Here is a 24,741-nt window from a genome sequence, read left to right on the forward strand (position 1 = left end):
CGGAGAGGCAAAATGACTTGCCCGCCGTTCATCAGCAAGTCAGTGGCAGAGCTAGACCCCACATTTCCTGGCTCCCCATCCCCTGCTCTGGAAACGAGGCCAGGCATCCCCAGAGGGAATCCTGTGACCCCGTAGGCTTCCTTCCCCTTACGTGTCCTTCGACTATCTCCCTGGGCAGCAGCGCTACTCGTCTTCTCCCACCCCCATGTCCCCAGCCGCCCGTTCAGCCCCTTTGACTCCCTCCTTCGCTGCCCCCCTACCACCAGTCCCTCTTCTTTCTATGCCCGAGGTCTCGCCTACCTGAACTGAACGATCGCATCCACTTGCCCTCCCAGGCCTTTCCCCTCCCGCTGGCCCACCCCAGGACACTTACGAGTGGTTGCCTTGCTGCTCACCACGGGCCCCTCCATGTCCCCAAAGATGGGGTTGACGGTGACGGTGTATTCCAGCCCAGGCTGCAGCCCCGGGATCATGTAGTCAGTACAAGCGTCGTCCAGGTTCACGGTCTCAACACTGCCCTCTGCAGTGGAGAGGAGACAACAGCTGGATACGCCCAGGTCTAGCTCTCGAGGGACACTCAACTGTGACTGGTTCCCCCCTTCCTTTCCCACAACCCCCAGAATACAGCATGCAGGACACCACCAATTAAATGCCTCACACCGACCAACAGTCAGACCCATCGGTGGTCACCCTAACACGTGTTCAGCTCAGGTAGGAAACAAAGAAGAGGAAGGCTGGTCTTGTGGTGAAGGCCCTAGATGGGGACTCAGGTTCTAGGTTCAATTCCGGCCCCTGCTACAGCCTCCCTGGGTCCTGCCCCTTAGGATTGGGGTGGGCTGCAGATTTCTCCCCCCAGCTCTACACTGGCTGGGCAGGCCAGTTGCTCTGTGCCTCAGTTTCCCCAACTATAACATGGAGATGATCATATTTCTTTTCTCTGTCTCATGCATGTAGATTGTCAGCTCTTCAGGGCAGGGGCTGACTGTCCAGGACTTGTCACAATGGGGCCCTGATCTCGCCGGGGGCTTAGAGGCTCTACTGTAAACATAAATAACAACAATGACATATGGCAGCTTTGATCCCCCCCAAACTTCCTGGGGGCCAGTCAGTCATTAGGGTGCCCCAATGGCACAAGGAGAATGAACCAAACCAGCAAAGTACAGACAGCTGCATGTGATTGGGCAGGTAACAGGCTTCACTCCTGTTGGAAGAAGGGGGGAAGTCTGTCTGCTTCAAAAGGGGCCCAGCTGGGGGCAGTGCTGTTCACGGGCTCTCAAGGGAGTCCTCTGCCATCTCACTTGGCTGGACGGATGGCTACCCCAAGGCAGGAAGTTGAGGTTGGGGGACAGAGCAGGGCTGGGAATATCTGTGGAGCTTTGGGAAGGATGGGAAAGGGTCAGCTCCTCTCCTCCAGGGAATATCACAAAACGCAAAGCATGCTCAGCCTAAAAAGTTATTTGATCTGCAGGGGACAATCCTGTCTTCGCTGGAAGGAGACAGGCAAATCTCACATGTCCATGACTCTTAAAAGTTACTGCAGCATTCATTCTTCTTGCATGCATAAAGCCAACGGATGCTATTCTTAGTTCAGCCACTAGGGGGTGCCATCTCCTCATTTTCCTGTTTATGCCAGTGGTATCCTTGCTCCGCCAACACACCCTCCATATGAGCAGCTATTTTAATCTATTCTCTGTCTTGGAAAATGGGAAAGAACAATCAGCCCGGTCCAGGGAAACACGTTCCCTGGGATGAACATTGCAGTGTAGAATTATCCCTCACACCAGCGTTCTTCAAGCAGGGTGGGAAAACAACCCCTGTTGTATTAATCCCCAAAGGGGCAAATGTGTATGAGTTACGACGACAACGCCCAATGCTCCCGTTCCCTTCTGGGGGTCCGCCACAAAATTGTGTGTCAGGAAAATTTGCGGGGGGGGTTGGATTTGATTACGGACAATGGATACGATGGACGCACACACACACACAAATTGCCCTCTAGCTAGGAACGCGATGCAGCGCCTATGACACACAGTAGAACGTTTCTGACTCTGTCCAGCAGAGGGCAGTAGTGACACATATACACTGGCCAGTTCATCTAGCCTTCTCCCCAGTTGTCGAATGGGGAAAAGGAGGCACTGAGAGGTAAAGTAACTTGCCTACGGTCGCATACTGCATCAGCAGGAATAGGACCCAGGAGTCCTGAGATTTAAAGAAACTCAGGAATACACACAGAGACACAGACCCACACACCTTTTGCTGCATTTCTGGGGGGGTTGAGGTACCACGCAAGAGCCTGTTCTTAAGGAACAAGTCCAGAAGGAAAAGAAATGATTATTATTTGTATTCCCAGCCATGGGTCTGGGCCCCATAGTGCTTGGCACTGTACAAACGCAGAACAAAAAAGACCATCCCTGACCCACAAGTGCCTGCTCTCTTGATTTCCAGCCAAATGATCCAAACCCAAACGAGAGGACTGGCTAAATCTCTGCAATTTGGGGTGTTTATTCGCACTTTGGAAATCCATTCATTACTAGTTTATTACACAGTAGCAGGAATGGTGCTCCGTTACCCTCCCCTAGAACAGGGGTTCTCAACCTTTGTCTTTCTGAGGCCCCCCAACATGCTATAAAAGCTCCACAGCCCACCTGTGCCACAGTAACTGGTTTTCTGCGTATAAAAGCCAGGGCTGGTGTTAGGGGGTAACAAGCAGGGCAATTGCCTGGGGCTCCATGTGACAGGGGCCCCCGCAAAACTAAGTTGCTCCAGCTTCGGCTTCAGCCCCGGCTGGCAGGGCTCAGAGCCCCGGGCTTCAGCCCCATGCAATGGGGCTTCGGCTTTCTGCTCTGGGCCCCAGCGAGGCTAATGCCAGCCCTGCTTGGCAGCTCCCCTGAAACCTGCTCGTGGCCCCCCAAGGGCCTCCGGACCCTTGGTTGAGAACCACTGCCCTAAAGCACCTTCCTACCTGGGGATCTCAAAGTGCTTCAGAGATACCATTGAATGAATCATAGAATATCAGGGTTGGAAGGGACCTCAGGAGGTTATCTAGTCCAACCCCCTGCTCAAAGCAGGGCCAATCCCCAACTAAATCACCCCTGTTTGGTGGTGTTATCCCTATTTTACAACTAGGGAAGCTGAGGTACCCGGAGGAGAAGTTACTTGCCCTAGGTCAACCCGGGAAGTCAGTCACAGGGCAGGAAGAGGACGCAAGTGTCCTGACTCCCTGTTTTTTGTTTTAACCACCAATCCATCCTTCCTGCGGGACAAAAATAAAATAAGAAAATCTGGATTTCTAACACTTCTCCCCCTAAGAACTGCATAAAGGGTGTTTGAATCAAGGGTCAGAGAAAAGACCCCCGTGCAAAACTCAGATCTGGATCTGGATTCAGATCCCAGGTGTTTAGGGTCAGGATTTTGACCAGGTCTGTCTCTAATCTCAAGCTGTATTGTGGGACGCTTGGGTGGGAACCTGCACCCAGGGGTGATGAGAAGAGCAAAAGCAGATCCAATAATGATGCAGGCTGCTAACAGAGCATCATGAAAATAACACGCTCCTCTGGTTCCTGGGGACTGTACCTGCCGACACCCAGGTGAGCCTGTATCCTGATGCTCCCCTAACTGAGGTCCACCTGGCCTGGATGGTGTCAGTCGTCTCATTCTGGAGCAAGATGCTTTTCACTGGCAGGAGCTTCACTGGAAGGGTTAAAGGGAAGAGACATTTCAGAGAAGCTACATTACAGCCCATGCAACCGATGGCTCTGAAGGAACCGTGGGCTGCCTCCCGCCTACATTAGCCAGCGGGGAGAGGGATTTCGAAGCGTTCCCTCAGAGCCTGTCGGTTTTAATGCATCTAGGAAAAGGCTGTAGTCCACTCATCAGGAACAGCCACTCGGAGCCCAAGCTGCAGCGACGCCAGCCGCTCAAGCTGTCACGGTCGCTTTTTCTAGCCTGGTTTGATTTACACCGAGTGCTGGGATGCCAACAGATCTGCAGGCAGGGAGCAGGCCCGGGCTTAAAGAGAGAGCAAGGCACACAGGGTGAGTGGATAAACGAAGGGAGGGGGCAGAGGGGAAGGCTGCTTGTTTTAAACACTAGGCCAGACTCTCAGCGGGGGTAAATCTCTGCATAAATCCCAACGACTTCCATGAAATGGAAGATCCGGAACAATGTAATCGAGTGCTCGTGAAATGTCAAGTCTGGGTGGGTGGGTGGAGCCTAAATGAACAATAGCCCTGCCCCCTCAGATGAAGGGCGGGGCCACGCAGCCCAGACAGCAACTAGCTATAGTGAACGTTGTCAACAGAGCAGTCCTCTTTCTCCACAGCACAGGCTGTAGCGGGGCTAGCTTCCCTCTTCTAGACCCTGGCCTCAGACCAGACATGCCGAGCCCCTTATGTAGTGATTCGGGACAGGAAACGTTTTAGAAATCTCAAAACATGTTCCAGGCTGGGAAAACCATTTCCCACCTAGCGCTGAGGATGGGCTTGGAGTTATAAGGAGTGAAGGGGGTGGGGCTCTCCCTGAAACATCAAGAACAGGTCACTGCTGAGGAGTGGAGGTGATGCTTCAAGTAACCCCGATGGCCTAGAGTTTTAAAAAACCAGTTCCTAAAGTTAGGCTCCTAAGTCCATATTAAGGCAGCTAAACCAGTGCTGTACGTCAAAAATGTCAAACACCTGCCGCTTCCCTTGACTTCAGACAGTGAGAGGAGAGTCTGACTGAGCCTTTATTAAATGGAATGGGCTGGAGCGGAGGCTGAACGGTTGAGAGCAATCTCCCAGCGTGAGCGTGTCGGGGAATGTGAGCAAGAATGGGGGGTGGGAGCAGGGGGGAGCATGCAGGGGCACTGAGATGGATGGAAGAGCAGGTCTGAGTGTGCCAGAGAGCGCAAGAATAGGCGTAGAGTGTGTATGAGCATGTGTGAGCACGCCTAAGCAGAGGGGCAAGCGTGAGAGCAGAAGCGAGCATGCAAAGACCATACGTGTGCACAGAGACAGGCATGACAGCAGCATAAGCGTGCAAAGAAATGCATACATGTGCACGGGGATAGGCGTGACAGCAAGCGTGCAAAGAAAAGCATACATGTGCACAGGGGCAAGCGTCAGAGCAGGAGCAAGCGTGCAAAGGAGAGGAGGCATGAGCCCGATTTCCAGTGCAGTTAAGAATGCCACCTCAGCAATCAAACCTCTTACATGTTCTCCCCGTAGTGGACACCGGTTGGCTCGGGCCCTGGCGGTACACAGCATAGATACTGACAGTATATTCGTTATCCTCCTGCAAGTTGCCAAGCACGTGAGAGGTGACGTCGCCGCCCAGAATCTGCTCATAGGTCATCCCGGGTCTGTTTGCTGTAGGGGCCAGAACCAAATAGGACACCCTGGTGAGTGACACCTGTGAACAGAGGAGCGCGGCATATTTGCCAGTCTACTGTCAGCGTCAGAGAATTAGACGCGGGGCAGCCCCAGAATTATACCGTCTGCGTTTGCAAAGGAAAGTCCCTGCCTTGGTGGGACTACCTTGCTTTCTACAAGAGGCTCCAAACTCACCTGGGGAGGCCAACGCCACGTCGCCCCAGGGTGACACAGACACATCAGCGATGCCATGGGATCCCCACTGCATTGTGATACCAGGGCTGGGCCTTAGAGGACAGAGCTCCGGAAGTGGGGACGTTGCTTTTCCCAAGCATCAGGACTTCCATGAAAATACCTGACGCTGGTGTGAAAACCTAGCAGATCACAACTTACATCTGGGCATGTAGATCTTGTAGCCTTCAAGCTTCCCCAGGGGAGGAGTCCAGGCTACCTTGAGGCTGGAGAGTCCTTCTTCTATGACCCGGAAATTGGTCACTGGAGGTACGGGCGCTTGAAGACACAAAAGGGACCCAGAGGTTAAGGGTCAGGGCTGCCTCACAGCGAAGACCCCCTACAAAGAAGAGAAACTCCCATGTTCTCCAAGGGTGAAGGGATATAGCAGTGAACAGACACTTCTCTCACAGTATCAGATCCCCCTAGGGTGACCAGACGTCCCAATTTTATCGGGACTGTCCCGATATTTACTTGTTTGTCCTGTGTCCCGACCAATGTTCATTCGGTCGGGACACAAAGTGTCCCTATATTTTGCCCTCCAGCGCACAGGTGGAGGGGGCTCGCGCCCCCCCCCCGCCCCAACTCCACCCCGGCCCCACCCTGACTCCGTACCCTCCCTCCCCCATTGGATCCCTCCCCAAATTCCCACCCTTGCCCCACTCCCAGCCCCGCCCCCTCACTGCCCCATTGGATCCCTCCCCAAATCCCCGCCCTGGCCCCGCCTCTTCCCCAAGCACGCCGCATTCCTCCTCCTCCCCTCTCCCTCCCAGACTTGCACTAATCAGCTGTATGGCGGCACAAGTGCTGGAGGGAGGGGGGAGAAGCAGGACGCGGCAGGAGGCGGAGCTGAGGCGAGCTGGTGCAGGGGGGCGGGGTGGGGAGCTGCCGATGGGTGCGCAGCCCCCACGAATTTTTCCTATGCTCCAGCGGCTCTTGATTTTTTTTTTTTTTTTTTTGCTTTTGTTTTTTCCTCCGCCACCATCTCTTGGTTTTGGTTTTTTTTGGCTCCGCCGGAACCCCCTCGTCCCGATATTTCACGTCTCTCATCTGGTCACCCTAGATCCCCCATGCTCCCTTCCATCCCCTCACTAACATCCCTAGTTCCTTGCTTCATGCCCTCCCACACCTTGCAGGGTCACTGGCACCTGGGCAAAGTGAATGTCGCAGCATGAGAATGTTACAGGATCGCCCACAATGCACCACTGCTTAGTACGGAGCTAGGAATTCTAGGGGATCTCTACCCCAAGGCATTGCCACTGACGCTACTGAGGGTAGCGTTAGCTTGAAGGCGGGGCAACGCTGCAATGGCACATGCACTGAAGCTTCTTTACTCCTGCTCACGTGCCTCGGTACTGATCCAACCAGCCAGAGCTACAGCTCCTGCCTCCGGCTCACTGGCAGGGATCAGAAGATACATCGGGTGACTTTACTTTTCCCACCAAAACCTTCCATCTTATTCCTGGCGAGTGCATGTAAGGAAACGTTATCACGGCACTAGCAGATGGGCAGGGCTCTGAGTTACTACAGAGAATGCTTTCCCAGGTATCTGCCTGGTGGGTCTTGCCCACATGCTCAGGGTCTAAGTGATCTGGGGTCGGGAAGGAATTTTCCCCTCGGTCAGATTGGCAGAAGCCCAGAGGGTTTTTCGCCTTCCTCTGCAGCATGGAGCACGGGTCACTTGCACGTTTAAACTAGTGTAAATGGTGGATTCTCTGTAACTTGAAGCCTTTAAACCATAATTTGAGGACTTCAGTAACTCATCCAAAGGTGAGGGGTCTATTACAGGGACGGGTAGGCGAAGTTCTGTGGCCTGCAAGTGCAGGAGGTCAGGCTAGATGATCATGATGGTCCCCTCTGGCCTTCAAGTCTGAGTCTATGAATCTAAGACTCATTATTTATTTAATCCTGCCTTAGATCCTCCCTCAAGAAGACAGACACCACTCAAAAAAGAAGGTCCCTTGGGAACAGCAGACTAGACGCTTCACGCAAAACAGAGGAGCTGATCCGGTGCAACTCCTTAACACACCTGCCGTGCAGTGACACCTGGTTCAAGACGCATCCAATCAGCCAAATCCAGACCCAGAGTAAACGGGAGTCTTGCTGGTGTGGCACCTGGCCTGAATTTGGGCCTATATTTTTGACACTGGGAAACTGGCTCTTAAAGGAAGGCAGTAACGTAACAGCAGATGAATGAGCCATGTCGAATCTGAGTACAGAGGAAATCCCAATAAAATGGTTTAAAATGTGTCTTAAGCAGAGTCCCACAGGAAGCTGCTGTGTTGCCAGTCTGATGATCCTGAGCAGGATTCAGGGACTCAGGTGACTGGGTGAAAGTCACCACTGTGCAGAGGACCAGCCTGATGCACAGATCAGCTCCTAGAGCAGGGGCAGGAGTGACCTTCACTTAGGTCACTTCCTGACTTCAGGAGCATAATAATTGTGCCACTTCGGTGTTCTCCTTGGGTGAAATTCACCCCTGCATGCAGACAGCCAGTACCCGGCCATGACACAACCTAAATCCACTGACACCCTCAAAATAGAGTTTCAGGGGAACACGAAGCCGTGCACTGGGGTGAATTGCACCCTTGCTATGGATTAGTGCAGGACTACATGGAGCATGACAGAGTTCCTTGAAAAAACTAAGTCCCTGATCCTGCCCCCATGAGCAGACCACTGTACCAGTGCTAAGCCCCCAGGGGCCCAATGCACAGAGCAACTTGCAGAGCCATGACCTAAGCAAGCTCAACATTCTCAGGCACTTGGAAATTATATTAAATCAGACACCATCACTGATAAATTAGGGTACGTCTTCACTACCCACCGGATCGGCGGGTTGTGATCGATCTATTGGGGATCGATTTATCAGGTCTCATCTAGACGCGATAAATCGATCCCTGAACACGCTCCCCATCGACTCTGGAACTCCACCCGAGCGAGAGGCGGAAGCGGAGTCGACGGGGGAGCGGCGGCCGTTGATCCCGCGCCATGAGGACGCGAAGTAAGTCGATCTAAGATACGTCGACTTCAGCTACGCTATTCTCATAGCTGAAGTTGCGTATCTTAGATCAACCTCCCCCCCCCCCCCGCTAATGTAGACCAGCCCTAAGATACCATGATTCACTAAACCAGACAGTATCGGATGCTTCCAAGCTGCACCCAACACACACCGTTTCCAGGCTGGCTTCTGGACACGCCAACAAATACCGTAAATAACAAGGGGAGCAGTTTCCAAAGGACACACTCACTCGTTTTCCCTCTGACGGCCGTTGACTCCCCGCGAGCGTCCGTGTAGACCGCCAGGACCGTGAAGGAATAGTTTGTGTCGGGCTTCAGGTCTGACACCAGCACGGTGCTTTTGTTGCCATCCAAAACAATCTGTCACAGACAAGAGAAGAGAGGCGCTTAGCCGGCTGCTGTTGGGCAAAGCAGGCTCCGAGGAGTTCCGCAACGAGCCATGCATATCTGGAAGGACGGTGCTAGAATGCCACTCAGGAGTTCAAGCATTTTGACAGCAGGATCTATTCCCTTTGATTTGGCTGGGCGTCGGAAGGGGATTTTCCCTCTCTACACTTACAGCCAAGGATGTAAACGCCATGAAGGGGAAGCCATTACAAAGGAGAACCTGGTTTGATCCAAGGCCGCGTCCTCAAGTCAGTGGGAGACTTTCCATTAATGTCAAAGGCCTTTGGATCTGAAGCCAGGGGATGAAATTGGTAAGCGAAAAATGTAGGCTGAATATTTATTTCTGAGTTTTATTCGGATAGAAAAACTCTCCAGAGCAGTCTGTCTCTTGCTATGTGCATGTACAGCTCCTAGCACAATGAGGCCCAGTTCTCGGTTGGTGCTACTGTAGCGTAAATATTAATAACTATCAAGGTAACACTGAATGCTGGACCAGAATCTGCTACTCTTACCCTGAGACGTCCCTTACTTTGTGAGTGGGCCCACTGAAATCAAACGCTATGTAGAGTACCGCTCATTGTGAGTTGGGGTGGTGGCATCTGGTCCAATGAGATGAGAGATTACTATTGTTTACTGGCTACGCACCGGTAGCGTGCTCCGTACTGCCCCGATGCCCCAAAGACTGGAAGCAGAAGAGCGAGCGTGTTACAAGGAAGTGGGCTGTTCTCACGTTTTACCCATTAGAAGACTGGAAACACCAGGATGCCTCTGAGAGAGCCTGCTCATGAGATTTCCAGCCTCAGCTCAAGACCAAGGAATCAGGGTGATTCGGGACAGAAAAGAGCAATTAGATTAACCCTGCCCCTCTCCCGCCAGCACAGATGTAATAGGTGGCCTTGATGGCTGTAATTACGGCTCCCTCTAGTGGCCGGCCACGGAGATGAGACGCGCCTTCTACATACCCACAGTTAACGGAGCTGCTGCTTTAACTCAAGTGGCTGTGCTGTGGGGGCTGAACGCCCCCAGTTCAATTCCCACCACCATCTGCATGTGTGGACATGATTCACTACCCGTGTGGGGTGAAGAGCTGAACTTCTGAGTGCTGATCCACCCTAACCAGACCCCTGAACTATACAAATTGGGATCCCGGCCAATCGCTAGCCTGGACGGCCCAGTGGCTCCGGGTGTTGGCCTGGCCCTTGAGAAACTGGGGGTCAGTTCCCTGTTCTGCCCCAGATTCCCTCTCTGACCTGCAGTGAGTCACCTAGCCTCTCTGAGCCTCAGTTCCCCATCTGTATAATGGGGATACTAGCCCTGCCCTGCCTCACTGGGGTGTTGTGAGGACACATGCGTTGCAGATTGGAAAGTGCTCAGATGCTACAGTAACATGAGCCACACGAGTATTTCTATCGTGCTTGGGAGCCACAGCCATAGATCAAGACCTCCTGGTGCTAGGTGCTGCACAAACGCAGAACAAAAAGATGGCCCCAAAAGATAAGCTGATGCTTGAACATGGCAAATCCACATCTTGAATTAAAGTGGTTATAAATCAGCATTGCAATCATCCCCCTGACCCTCGAGGTATTTTCCATCCATTGAAATGAGAAAGATCTTACAGCTGGACACGACAGGGTCTTCCCCCAATGCACCCTCCCCGCCTTTGGGCTAAGGCCCACTCTCAATGGGGCAGCACCAGCATCCCTGGGAGCAGAATCTGGCCCATTACCAACAGACATAGCAAGCACCCCTGTGCCCCACTCGTAAAGTGCAGCCTCTTCTAGTGGAAGCGGTTTGATCCTGCACCAGGACAGCGCAGCCCAGCCCCTTGGTCTTCTGCAGAGGCGGATTAAGATTTATTGGGGCCCTGGGCAGAAAGAACATTTTAGCTCCTTAGTCCCTCCCTCACCATGAGGCCCCGCCCCCTGCACCTCCCCTTCCCCCTAAGGCCCTGCCACCTGGCCAGGCCAGAAGCCAGAGCCGGGCCATGGTAAGAGCTGCCCAGGGAGCCCAAGCCGCTGTGGGGAGCCTCGGAACCTCCACCTGCCCAGGCGGGGTTGCCAGGCGTCCAGTTTTCAACCAAACGCCTGGTCAGAAAGGGACCCTCCCCAACGCTCCCCAGCCTGGTGAAAATGAGTGAGTGAGTGAGGGTGCGGGAGAGCAAGCGACAGAGAGAGGGGGGGTGGAGTGAGCAGGGCAGGGCCTCAGACAAGGGGCGGGGCAAGGGTGTTCGGTTTTGTTCGGTCAGAAAGTGGGCAACCTGTCCTGCCCTGGGACATTGGCCAAGATGGCAGCCAACACACTCAGAGTCTCTGAAAATCAGAGGATGGCAAACATTCCATTTGCCAAACTCAGGGAAAGGAGGATGTCTACCTGCCGCTGGTCTTCAGAAATAAGCTGCCCGGTAGTGGAAACTGAATTCAGGAGGAGGTGGTATTCCATCACTTTCCCTGTGGCAGGAGTCCAGGTCAGCCTCAAAGAGCTGTAACTTTGTTCACTGACAAGTAAATCCCGGGGACCAATGATCTTCTCCACTAAAAGCAGGTGGGGAAATAAAACTCCATGATTTGGGGTGTTAGAGACGCTGCAGGACAGGCCTCCTGGGAGGGCCTCTATTAACAAAACTGCCATTTCCCTTCCAGAGATAGCCTTAAAAAGAAAACATTAGCCAAAGCAAACCAACTGGTAAGACGGAAGGGGACCAGCAGCTGGGCTCTAGATCTGTGCCAGGATGTAAATATCTCAAACATACCCCTATGGAGCAGTCCTAGAGAATTGATATGGGATAACTCATCTCCTGCTGTCGCTCCTCTCTTGAGTGCCAGTGTTGTGATCCAGCGTCACCATAGTGACCATAGTGTGGTCACTGCCCTCTGAATGACAAACCAGATGCACTGGCTGCTGGCTGGTTTCTAAGAGTATGTCTACACTGAAATTAACCCCCCGCCGCTGGCCCGTGTCAGCTGCCACGGACTCGCGGGGCTTGGGTTACGCGGCTTTTTAATTGCAGTATAGACATCATAGAATCATAGAATATCAAGGTTGGAAGGGACCTCAGGAGGTCATCTAGTCCAACCCCCTGCTCAAAGCAGGACCAATCCCCAACTAAATCATCCCAGCCAGGGCTTTGTCAAGCCTGACCTTAAAAACCTCTAAGGAAGGAGATTCCACCACCTCCCTAGGTAACCCATTCCAGTGCTTCACCACCCTCCTAGTGAAAAAGTTTTTCCTGATATCCAATCTAAACCTCCCCCACTGCAACTTGAGACCATTACTCCTTGTTCTGTCATCTGGTACCACTGAGAACAGCCTAGATCCATCCTCTTTGGAACCCCCTTTCAGGTAGTTGAAAGCAGCTATCAAATCCCCCCTCATTCTTCTCTTCTGCAGACTAAACAATCCCAGTTCCCTCAGCCTCTCCTCATAAGTCATGTGCTCCAGCCCCCTAATCATTTTTGTTGCCCTCCGCTGGACTCTTTCCAATTTTTCCACATCCTTTTTGTAGTGTGGGGCCCAAAACTGGATACAGTACTCCGGATGAGGCCTCACCAGTGCCGAATAGAGGGGAGTGATCACGTCCCTCGATCTGCTGGCAATGCCCAAGCAGCTCCAGCCTGAGCCTGGGCTCTGGGACCCCATGAGTGGGGAGGGTCTCACAGCTGGGCTGCAGCCCAAGCCCAAACATCTGCATCACAATTGAACAGCCCTGTAGCGTGAGCCCCACAAGCCTGAAACAGGTAAAATGGGCCAGCCCCAGGGTATAAATGCTGTGTGGCCAAACCTATGGATCGCACATGCCCTAAAAATCCATCGATGTGAATAAATGGGATGCAGGAGAGGAAGTCTAATGGGATGTAGGAGCCCCCCCAGAGAAAGGGGCTGATTCAACCTAACAGAAAATAAGAGTGGGCAGGGGCCCAGACTCACCGTTCATAGCCGGCCTGGTGGGGCGCGGAGGCTCGGAGGCCGTGACACAGAGCCTTCGAGAGAGCTTAGGGGACACGTTCCCCAGCAAGTGGAAATCTTCAGTGTAAAGCACATGCTCCTCGGCGGGCGTGGAAGCTAGTTTCCTCAGCTCGTTCCTGTCGGCATTCTTAATTCCTAAAGGTGCGGGGGTGGGGAAAGGAAGGGAAAACAAGAGGCCTGATTCGCCATTGCCTTCTACCGGGCGTCGCCATTTACAGCTTCCTGCAAAGCGGAGCAGAGAATCAGACCCAGTGTTCATAGATGTATTCCCATGGCGTAGATGCAGTTCCCTTTGCTGTGTATTCCCTTGGGGGATATGCGATATTTTGTAGTGTATAGCCGTTGGTCTATGCAGTATTCTATGGTGTAGATCCTATAGTGTATGTAGCACGCATTCGTGTGCACTCCACCATGTATACACAAAACACAACGTCTTCATTTCTACCATACCTACCCACAGCAAACACGGTCACGCCTCGGTCCTGTAGCGCCACAGCCGCATCTTCAACAGAATCGGCAGATTTCCCATCTGTGATTAAAACAACGATCTGCAAGGAAGGAGAGCCACAGCCAGGTAACCAGGGTGTCCAACGTGGGCAATTTGCGCCACATACTGCGATTGACCGCCGTGCTGTACCGGCGGATGAGGCGCTTCCTCGGAGAGCCCGGCAAGGAAGGAGCCAGGCTGATGGCCCTGGAAAGGGGAGTCTGCTGCTTCTCCACGGAATAGGAATCGCAGCCATGCAAGCTTCCTTCCCCGCACCTTCTACTGCCCAGCTAGTGCATCTCAGACACCAGGACCATGGCCCACTGTCCTCAGACCAGCAATGAGCCATCAGATGGTAACCACTCTAAGCCACTATCAACCAGGGCCAGATCAGAAACAGAGGCTGGAGTGAGCGGCTCTGTACCCCACTGCTCACTCCTCGGCGCCACCTTGGTAGCAACCTCCTTGTAGCAGTCAGCTGAGAAGAATGGGCCAGACAGGCCGCGCAACGTTCCCTTTGCCCGGTCTCTTGTGGGTCTGCAGAGCAAACAAGAACTACTGTGTCTTAATCTGAGGCTTTTCAGAATTCAAAGTCCCTAGCAGGGAAAGGAATATGCAGCATTTCAATTTGGGGAAGCGGGTGACCCAGTCAGAAGAGGGCTTCTTTAATAAGAAATTACAGCGGTGCCCGATTTCATTGCTGCTCTGCCATGCTGGGCTACATGTTCTCCAAGGAGACCCTCCAGGAACACACAATCCATTCACCATGTCAGCTGTTCTTCACGTAACCGGCCCTAACACAGAGTGACTCTTTGTCCCCCTCTAGAGGCTAAGCCAGGTACAGAGGCTCCTGAGTCTGCCACTGCCATCAAGCTAGCAAAGCTGTTCCTTTAGCTCAAACAGTCAAGGCTCATGCTCTTAGATGCAGAAGTCCTGAGTTCAACCCCATGACCATGTGGGGCAGACTGACCTTTGCTGCATCTCCTCTTGCTGCTGCCGGACTGAAGACCACATGGGCCACAAACGCCAGGGCATCCCCTGTTTTTACACTGCCCCCTTGGAACGAGAGCTCCCTGACGGCCACCAGCACCTCCTCAATGGTGACGTAATCCGTCACCTCGATACTCATCCTGGGAGCAGGAAGAAAAGGGGGGCGCGAAAGAGAGTGTTTATTTTGCATCCCCCGTGAATCACAATAGAGATCATACAACACAACATCTAAAGGCATAGGCCAGCACTCCAAACCTCAGCTCCTTCTGAGAGGAGAGGGCACGTAGGGTCAGTGAAAGGACATCACAGGCGGATACGCCAGCTCTCTTTGCTCCCCTTCTTCCCACTGAAATGTCATGCCACTGAATGAGGGATATTGATCTCCAGGGGTGGGGCCCAGGGGGGTAAGGCAGCTACCACTAGTACCAGTCAAACACGGTGGAGTCTCCAACCCAGACAATTTTTAAATCAAGGGTGGATGTTTTTCTAAAAGATCTGCTCTAGGAATTATTCGGGGGAAGTTCTCCGGCCTGCGTTACCCAGACGATCCCAACAGTCCCTTCGGGCCTTGGAATCTATGACTCTACGGGTCTGTCTACCAAGCAATTCAACGCCCGCAGCTGGCTCATGGCAGCTGACTCAGGCTCACAGGGCTGTAAAATGGCGGTGTAGACATTCGGGCTCAGGCACCTACACCGCCATTTTACAGCCCCACGTGGGCGTGCGAAATAACCGAGCTGAATCCAAAAAGCTTTATTAAACTCTACGGAGGGTGATGGTGCTTTCCAGCACGCAAGCCCACTGGGACTGGTTCTCCTCAATCTGATGCCGGTTCTATGTCAACGCAACTCCACTGGCTTCACCAGGAAGGGAGATGACGAAGAGGCTACGAATGCCATTGCCTGTATGCATGGAACTGAGGACAGCATTGGGAAGCTTCCCCAAAACAGTTTTACTGGGACAAGGGACACCCCCCTTGCTGGCTCTGAGACAGATTTTTAGACGGATTCAGGCCCCTAACTCCCACTGAATTCAGTTTGAGGAAACCTGTGAGGATCTGGGCCTTTGTCACCCCCATCCAGCAGGCTGCAGATCGGAACTTGGAAAATGCACGAGAAGCCCAACCCTTAAATAATCATGTCAGCTACCAGCACACGATCGCTGTGTCTTTGCTGTGTAAGAATCTAGGGTATGGTCATCCTCCATTTTGGAAGGGGGGGGGCGTATTTGGATGGCAGAGGGACGGTTCCAGACTTCAGCTTGTAGCTGAATCTCATTGCTGAGTTATGGAATAGCCAAATGAAAGTATCAGGGGGTAGCTGTGTTAGTCTGTATCTACAAAAACAACAAAGAGTCTGGTGGCACCTTAAAGACTAACAGATTTATTTGGGCATGAGCTTTCGTGAGTAAAAACCTCACTTCTTCGGATGCATGATGAAAGTAATCATTCAATATAAGCTCTCCAAGCCTTCAAACACCACCGCCAGAGCTAGGGGTGCATATGATTGCCCATAGGCTGACCAGATGTCCTGATTTTATAGAGACAGTCCCAATATTTGCGGCTTTGTCTTATATAGATGCCTATTACCCCTCACCCTCTTCCCAATTTTTCATACTTGCTGTCTGGTCACCCCAGTTGCCCATCACCATGGCATCTGGCAAGGCCTCAGACCAAGCCCCAGTATTTTTAAATGCACCTTTCCCATTTTAAATTTGAATGCGCCTTTCAATGGATTATGATTCACATACATCCACTCTAGCCTCACTGCCAGACAGAGGTGGGACTTAGAGACTCTCTGTGTTGATAGGAAATGAAGGTTTTTCCTACCTTGGCTTCTCCGCGTAGAGCGCCACTCCCAGCCGAACGCCCTCTCTGCCCATTACCACGTTCTCGAAGGAGAGGACCACACTGTAGATGAAGTCTTTGATCAGCCGGAAGTTCCCTTCCCCCACGCTCCAGGACTCACCCACCAGGAACAAGATGTCAGCCACCTCCGCCGTCCCACACACTGCGGGGAGAAGAACAGAGTGGCTGCGTGGGCTGAGAGGCTGATTCTGCTCCACAGAGCTTCTAACTGACCAGCTAGCATATAAACCATCTGAGAGAACGTCAGCGCTGCGGGGTCACGTAACTCCCGCAACGATACTGCAGCCAAAGGAGGCAGAAATCAGAACCTGGCCCAGGTAGACAAACCCTGTGCAACTCTCTCCATTGTAGGTAATGACATCTGATGCACCATAGCATCTGAGCGCCTCACAGTCTATCAGTGGTCTCACTGGGGAACTGAGGCACAGACAGACTAAGGCCTACATCTTCCAAAGGTACTTTGGCACCTAATTGCCATTGAGTTCGTTGGTGATCTCGGTCCAGAAGGGTTCATGGTATTGCTTTAAGGATCTGAACCTAAATGACCGGCCTGAGGTCACACAGGGAGGCCTGTGGCAGGGCAAGGAATTGAACCTAGCACTCCCACTGGGCCATCCTTTCTCTCTCATATCAATAATCGGACAGGCACCGACTTCCTCTGTTCCTGGGGGGGCGCTCAACCCCCACTCCGTTCCAGGCCCCGCCCCCATGCCACCCCTCCCCCCAAGCCCCCACCCCACCTCTGCCCCCCCCCCCTCCCCCCCTCCCCCTCCCCCCACCCCACCTCTTCCCACCCCTGCTCTGCCCCAGGCCCTGCCCCCACTCCACCCCTTCCCCAAGCCCCCACCCCAACTCTTCCCACCCCTTGTCCACATGTTTGTTGACCCCTTCAAAGAACTCTAATAGATTAGTAAGACACGATTTCCCTTTGCAGAAACCATGTTGACTTTTGCCCAACAATTTATGTTCTTCTATGTGTCTGACAATTTTATTCTTTACTATTGTTTCGACTAATTTGCCCGGTACCCACGTTAGACTTACCGGTCTGTAATTGCCGGGATCACCTCTAGAGCTCTTTTTAAATATTGGCATTACATTACCTATCTTCCAGTCATTGGGTACAGAAGCCAATTTAAAGGACAGGTTGCAAACCATAGTTAATAGTTCTGCAACTTCACATTTGAGTTCTTTCAGAACTCTAGGGTGAATGCCATCCAGTCCAGTGACTTGTCAATGTTAAGTTTATCAATTAATTCCAAAACCTCCTCTAGTGACACTTCAATCTGTGACAGTTCCTCAGATTTGTCACCTACAAAAGCCGGCTCAGGTTTGGGAATCTCCCTAACATCCTCTGCCTTGAAGACTGAAGCAAAGAATCCATTTAGTTTCTCCGCAATGACTTTATCGTCTTTAAGCGCTACTTTTGTATCTCAACCACTGAGGGGCCCCACTGGTTGTTTAGCAGGCTTTCTGCTTCTGATGTACTTAAAAATCATTTTGTTATTACCTTTGGAGTTTTTGGCTAGCCGTTAATCAAACTCCTCTTTGGCTTTTCTTATTACATTTTTACACTTAATTTGGCAGCGTTTATGCTCCTTTCTATTTACCTCGCTAGATTTGACTTCCACTTTTAAAGGATGTCTTTTTATCTCTCACTGCTTCTTTTACATGGTTGAGGGCCACAGCTGAACTGTTTGAGCCTGAGTGATTCTTTTAATCCCAGAATAACAAGACTTTGCTATTCCTGTTTTAACTGGCACTGGGTATTTGCAATGTTCCCGTGAATCAAGAGATCCTCTGGGGAAGTCAAAGCCAAATTCTGTGGATCCCCTTTCCCGGAAATCTCAACATGAGTTGTCAGAGAGAGGGGCCTGTCCCTTTCCCAATTCCCACACCCCAACCCTTTTCAATCTATCCATCATCCACATTCTCCGAGGAGGATGGGCGAAGATTTAAAAGCAAAAGAAGAGGGTGCTGTGGTTTGAAAAATCAGCCTGCAATTGGTATACAAAAGCACCGAGCACACTGGGTACTACGTGCAATACAAATAGCTCCCACGGGGGGCTTTTCACCTTTGGCACCAATCCTGCAAACACATATACACATAGGCCTAAGCGTCTGTAGGATCGGAGCCTTTGCTACCTACAGGGTAGGTAATCCTGTCATCATTACTTACAGCGTATGTCTGCACTGGAGCTGGAGGTAGGTTTCAGACAGGATTGTGCTTGAGGTGGCTAACCCATCCTGCCACTCACACAGCCATAATTAAGCTGCTATTTTTAGCACGCTAGTTCCACCAGAGCTAGTGTGGGTACATCTGCCTGAGGTGGAAATTACACCTTCAGCTCCCTGTGGGTGTAGACACACCCACGCAGACAGTCAGTGCTCTGCAAGGGGCCTGAATCTCCACTGCCTTCCTTGAACTGTCATTTACCCCAGGCGGAGCAGCCGTAGGCTGTTACCATCCTCGTTTGCATCCACTTTGCACAGATGGATCTGACCACTCAAGGCAGATCAGTCCTGAGTAGCGTCACTGAAATCCTCTCTGTCAGGGGGCAGCGGCAGGTCAGAATTCTGTTGTGAATAACAGTAAGTGCATACACCGTGAGCCAGCACGCCCCCGTGTGGACGGGTGCAGTGTTGCAGATGAGCCTTTACTTAATTTGCCCCTCATCCAGGGGATCAGCAAGTGCAAACAGCCAGTTACGTGCGAGAGAGCCCCTCCTTTCAGAGAGTCTCATTTGTCAACAGAAAAGCCAATGCAGAACCATGACTAAAACGTTAACCCCAACGTCCCAGTGGGGTGACCGGGTCATTCTTCTGCCATGTCCCCCACCTGAGTCCACCGATCATCTCTACCTGGTATCCCTCCAATGCTCTCTTGGTTCCAGTCTCTTGCCCCTAACGGAGTAACATCCTTCTCTGGAGGGTCAGGTTTGGGGAGGTCTGCGTGCTGTGACGCGTCTCCAGGGACAGCGGGTGATCCTTGCCTGGCCGGGCTTCCGGCCAACGTCTGTGGACGAGTGGTAAAGCTCTCTGACTAGGAGGCTCCCCTCTCCGGGGGCGCCTCTTACAGGCTCCCCACCCTGGTAGGTTCCCCAGGTTCGAGGCTCCCTGTTCTGCCCTCTGCCTCCGGCCTCCCTCAGTCTCCTCTCTCCCTTTGGAGTTCACGCTGAGCTCCAGTAACCTTTATTAGGTCCAGGTGCTTCTTTAGTAATCAGTCCCCTGGGGCAGTCAATTACCCCCAGGTGGGACCCTCATAAAGCAGCCACAGGCAGGCTGGGCCCTAGCTCCCCATAAAGAGCAAGGGCCCCTTCATACAGGGCCTTCAGAGCCATGCAGGACCAGGACCCAGCTTGGCACTGCAACTAGAGAGCATTCGGCCTGGTTGGGTCAGGCACCTGATGCTGTCTTTGAAAGCATGTGATGTTAAGCATATCTGGATTGGTGCCTTCTGGAGCAAATACCAACACAGACAGCTATATTAATCACAGGGGGATATGATTTTATTTGAAATTTTCCATGCACTTCCGAAATTACCCCGTTTCATCCATCAAAGGTTTGCCGGAGACATCTGTAAACGTTGATTTATTGCACTGTTCCAGGCTGCGAATTAAATGGCATTATAGTCAAAGATATTGGCTTAATTGACGGGCAGGAATTTAATCAAGTTAATTTTGCAGCCAATTCCTAAGCTACCATTAACCCCTTGCTGAATTTTCAGAAGGTTCCAGGCACGTTCTTAAAAGCTTAGAGCTCAATCCTGTCTGGCAAACCCTGGGTTCCTCTTTGAATGTCTGCAGAGCACAGCATAGTCTAGCAGCTGGACCCTTATGCCCAGCCAGGTCCTGGATTAGTCTGCCTGCAAGAAGCAGTTTGCAGGCCCTTATGGACTTCCCAGGGACTGAATTTCAGCAGCAGAAAGTCACATCTACTTCAAACTACCCAGTCATAGTGGCCCTTTTACCCCATATGGGTCATCAACAGGGTTTGAACCTACAGCCCTCAACCTCTCCAGCACAGAGCTTTACCACTTGAGCCAAGGGGCAATGCTACCAGCTAACTGCACTAGTAGGCTATTATCCTCTAATGCACAGACACTAGAGACGTGCAAAACAAGCTTCAACAGTATGTTACGAAAGCAGATTTTTGGTGAACCCATTGCACCGATTCTAGTGTGCACGGAGTAGAAATATGCTCGCTGAGGTGCGGGGGGCTAGGTAGTGAGAGACAGCCCGTTATGCTTTGTCCCATGCTGCTGATAGCATATAGACTAAAATCCTATCACCGTGGTACGGCAGTGCCTAGCGCCTGCCTCCTGTGCTGACCTAGCTGGACCTGACATTGGGGAGATGCAGGTGGGGCACAATGGGGAGCAAGCTTCCTCCTCGGTAGCTGAAGTAGCCTATGTAGGGCATTGTTACTGCCTCCCTCACCCTGGGGGGAGATGGGCGGACCCACATGGTGACAGTTCTCCTCCCTCACTCACATAGCTCCTCCCCCCCCACCGACATCTTTCCCACCAGTTCCCCTCGACAAGGGCCTCTCCAGACACAGAGAGGTGGGCTAGACTCTGCAGAGCTAATTCTCCACTGCCATGTGCCTGGGGCGGTCACTTACACCTGTGCTGAGCGTAAAACACAAGCAGATCAGAGCAGTGGCGTGTCACGCCCATTTGCGCAGATCCAAGTGACCGGGCAGTGCTCCCACCCACTGACACGCAGTTCTTGGGATTACTTTTTAATGCCCTACGTGGGGCCAAAGAAAATATCAGAGGGGAGATTGTGGCTGATGGAAAGAGAGGGAGCAGATGAGACCTTGTGCCATTTTGATCCCCTAACTGGCCCTGTGTGGCATTAAGAAAAGCCAGCGGAAAACAAATGCAAACCCCAAGGTTGTCTGCTTGGTGGCTGACAAACGCAGATGGACACTGACTGAGTCTAACTAATAGAGATCAGGATGAGAACTATGCGGGGGGGGGGGGGCAGGGGTTACGGTGGGATTCTTACATCTTCCTCTGAAACATCTGGCACTGGGCAATATCAGAGACAGGATGAACCGTGGGACCGATACAACCTGGCACTTCCCACAATTCACAGCTCACATGTCTTGGCTTAGTAGCTACGATCCTATCTGTGGCTGGCTGCAAAAACTATTTAGCCTGCTAGCGTCCAGTGACAATAGCCTGTGATCTTGATGCTAGAGATCCCAGGTTCAAGCCCCACTAGTGCCCCCAGGTAGCTTCCGCTCATTACACTAGCAAATTCAGCCACCTGGAAAAGACATTAACTTCTCTGCCATGAGCATTAGCTACCCTGCTCTTGGTTCTGTTGGACACAGCACGGGACACACGTACCTTCATGTGGAGCCAAGGCTTCAGACTGCGCCAAGAGGGCTGCTAGCGTAAGTATCTTGGCATACAACAATCTCATCTTCCTAGGGCAGAAACTCCTCCTAGGTCACCAGAGTTATTGCACAAGCCGAACATGGATGTGTCTGGAAGAGAAAACAGGGCTTAATGCAAATATAACGCTGGTGAAGAGTGAAATCATCTAGTGCTCCACAGGACAATGGGGCAGTATTAGCTTCCTTCACCCAGCCCAGTCCATGGGCCTCAGTATTCACTTAGCCAGATGACTGCTAAGAGTGAGCAGTCTTTGGCCTCTTAAATCCTTAGCCTCCGGCTGAGACAGCCAAGGGATACCTGTCCCCCAAGGAGCTGGGAGGAGAACTACCAACTCGTTTCACTTGTACCTCCAAACAGGCACCAGATTTAACACCACTTGGAGAAACATTTTCAGACGCATCCACTACATTTTGGAGCCCCAACTTGAGACGTCCTGATTTTCTGAATGCCCAAGCAACTGCAGCTACTGGAGGGATATAAAACCTTCGGCTTCAGGGAACAAGTGCCTCGCTAACTAATGGGGTTCGGAAACACTTCCCCTAGGGCAGGGGTTCTCACCCTTTTTCTTTCTGAGGCCCCCCCAACATGCTATAAAAGCCTCCATGGCCCACCTGTGCCACAACAGCTGTTTTGTCTGCATATCCAGTAGATTAAAAGCCGGGGCTGGTGTTGGGGGTAACAAGCAGGGCAATTGCCTGTGGCTCCACACCACAGGGGCCCTGCAAAGCTGAGCTGCTCGGCCTTTAGCTTCAGCCCCCTTGGGTTCGGCCCTGAGCCCCAAGGAGTCAAACGTCAGCCCTGCTCTCTGGTTTATTTTGGCAGCCCCCCCGAAACCTGCTCATGGTCCCCTAGGAGGTCCTGGACCCCTGGTTGAGAACCACTGCCCTATGGGAAGGTTGCTCCATAACTCAAGCTTTCTTGCACCTTCCATGGAGACATCTGGTGCTGGCCACCGTCAGAGACAGGACACTGGCCTAGATGGACCTCACATCAGCTCCAGGATGACAGCTCCTACGTCACTTTAATTAATAACCTTCTCCTTCAGGCCGAGGGCAAACAGGAGTCATTTCATGCCCAGCAGTGAATGTTACGTGTGTGTAGGAAAGGGGTGTTAGAACAGAACTCTTCTGCAACCCTTCTTACACCAGTTGCTCTAATAGGAAGGAAAAGTCCGGGCATGTTCAAAGCACAAAAGTCAATGTGAGATCGGAGCATACAGCAGCTTCCTACACGACACACTCAGCTTCTCATTAGACTAATTTACAGCTAACCTTTGGGTTCCTCAAGCTTGTAGCTTGAGAACTGCTCTAATTAGCAGTTTTCCACACAGCCCCTGCAACTTTCCCTCATCATTGTGCTGTGGACCTGGAAAACACTTGTTACTGTCCATGTGTGACATACACAATCCATAGCAAATGCTGATAGCTCATTAAGGCTACAGGGTCCTCGCTCTAACTGCAGCATTGCCAGAAGGGGTTTTATTCTTTCTTAAGGGATGATAGGATATCCTCTCCTATTTTGAGCTTCTCCTCAATGTCCCAGACTGAATGGACTCCACAGGTGTCACTACGGGCAACTTCCAGGAAATCACAGACACTAGAGAAAGAAAAGCCCTAATACATCATCCAGCCAGCTATCTGCCAGTGCAGGACTGTTCCCTACAGTAAATAACCTGCCATCACTGAGCTACATTAGTACCTAATAAAGGTGCTGATTCCTCTTGGAAAAACCTCTTGGGTTTTTTCCATGCACAACCTTGGTGTTTCAGTCTAAAATGATTTGCTTCAGACGACGGAAAACAGCAAACAAGAAAGAACAAAAGTAAAGTATTGAGGTGGGTGCACGGGGTAGGGTGAGAGAGAGAACAGGTTGCAGCAATAATACGGCTGCTGTCTCTGGGCTAAAGGCTCAGCAAATAACTGATTTTTCAGTTCTAATGGAATCTGAAATTTTGGGGACTTTCTGATGAATTGAGAAAATCTGTTTCGGGTCTCAGGGGTTGAAACGTAAGTCCCTCAAATCCCAGGGCAGTGTCGCAAACCCTGGCTAATGGTTGTGAAGTGTTGTGGCAGCGGCAGCAGGTTCTTCTCCAGCCATTTTGGGAATGGCTGAAACCAGTTGTGTCAAATTCACAAATAGTTCCGAATTGACCAACACTGCATTTTCCATCACATAAACTATTAGTCTAAAAAACTTCGCTCCGCTCTACTGCAAGGACAAGCAGAGATCTTTAGAAATGTGCAGTCCACCCTGCGCACAGTCACCCCACTGGCCCAGCTAGACCAAAAACTTTGAACGCTATTCTGTGTACAGACAACTCTGCTGTCCTTCGATGTGTTTTGTGTTTTTCTCTCCCCCCCCCCCGCCCATTTCTTGAAACTTGTGCATTAAATGTAGGTCTTTGTTGCCTAGCAGTGAGCCTGCTCCTACCCCTTATTCCTCATCTCCCATCATAATCCGTTCGTGACACCACCATTAGTTGCTATGGAGACGGCTTGGATGTTAAAAAAAAATCCTTCTGACGCTTTTTATAAATTCCAATAAAGAATAAACAACAGGAGCGAACGAACTGCTAAGAACTAAACCTTCTACGGGGAAGTCACTGGGTTGGGACTCGGGAAACCCAGGTTCAATTTCCTGCCTTGTTACAGACTCATTGTGGCAAGTTTTTGTGCCTCGGTATCCCTTTTGTACCATGGAGCCCGTAACACTTCCCTTCGGTCTTGTCTATTTCGATTGTAAGCTCTTTAGGGCAGGGACACACTACGTGTTTGTAGAGCACCTAGTAAGATGGGATCCTGATCTTAGCTGGGTTTCCGGGTGCTATTTTAATACCAATAATCATTTATGCCCCTCCAGAAAATACACAACACAGGCCTCGTTTTTCAGTGTTTCCCAGGGGCACCTATCTCCCCTCCACACATTTTTCTTCTCCAAAAATACAGTTCTAATGAGGGGACGTTTGGGGGCTAGAGGCCTCGCCAGCTGATCTGGAAGCGCCTGCGTCTAGAATTGTGACCCCAAAAGTAACAGAACGTGTTCTGCA

The 24,741-nt window shown here is 51.7% G+C and overlaps 1 protein-coding gene across 1 annotated transcript in view; it reads right to left on the reverse strand.

Annotated features, from left to right (window-relative positions):
* LOC117873537 (collagen alpha-1(VII) chain-like) overlaps positions 1-24,741 on the reverse strand; it is a 227,207-nt gene that overhangs the window by 182,150 nt on the left and 20,316 nt on the right. Inside the window, exons 2-12 of the mRNA XM_034763016.1 lie at positions 21,645-21,784; positions 16,250-16,430; positions 14,402-14,561; positions 13,399-13,492; positions 12,906-13,079; positions 11,352-11,512; positions 8,825-8,954; positions 5,739-5,855; positions 5,187-5,342; positions 3,571-3,687; positions 374-520 (exon numbers count right to left, since the gene is read on the reverse strand). Of these exons, the coding sequence (XP_034618907.1) occupies positions 374-520; positions 3,571-3,687; positions 5,187-5,342; positions 5,739-5,855; positions 8,825-8,954; positions 11,352-11,512; positions 12,906-13,079; positions 13,399-13,492; positions 14,402-14,561; positions 16,250-16,430; positions 21,645-21,720 (1,513 nt within the window). The 5' untranslated portion in view covers positions 21,721-21,784. The remainder of the gene's footprint in view (positions 1-373; positions 521-3,570; positions 3,688-5,186; positions 5,343-5,738; positions 5,856-8,824; positions 8,955-11,351; positions 11,513-12,905; positions 13,080-13,398; positions 13,493-14,401; positions 14,562-16,249; positions 16,431-21,644; positions 21,785-24,741) is intronic.

This window comes from Trachemys scripta, chromosome 1 (genome assembly GCF_013100865.1).
Source record: "Trachemys scripta elegans isolate TJP31775 chromosome 1, CAS_Tse_1.0, whole genome shotgun sequence".
In the NCBI taxonomy this organism is placed as follows: Eukaryota; Metazoa; Chordata; order Testudines; family Emydidae; genus Trachemys; species Trachemys scripta.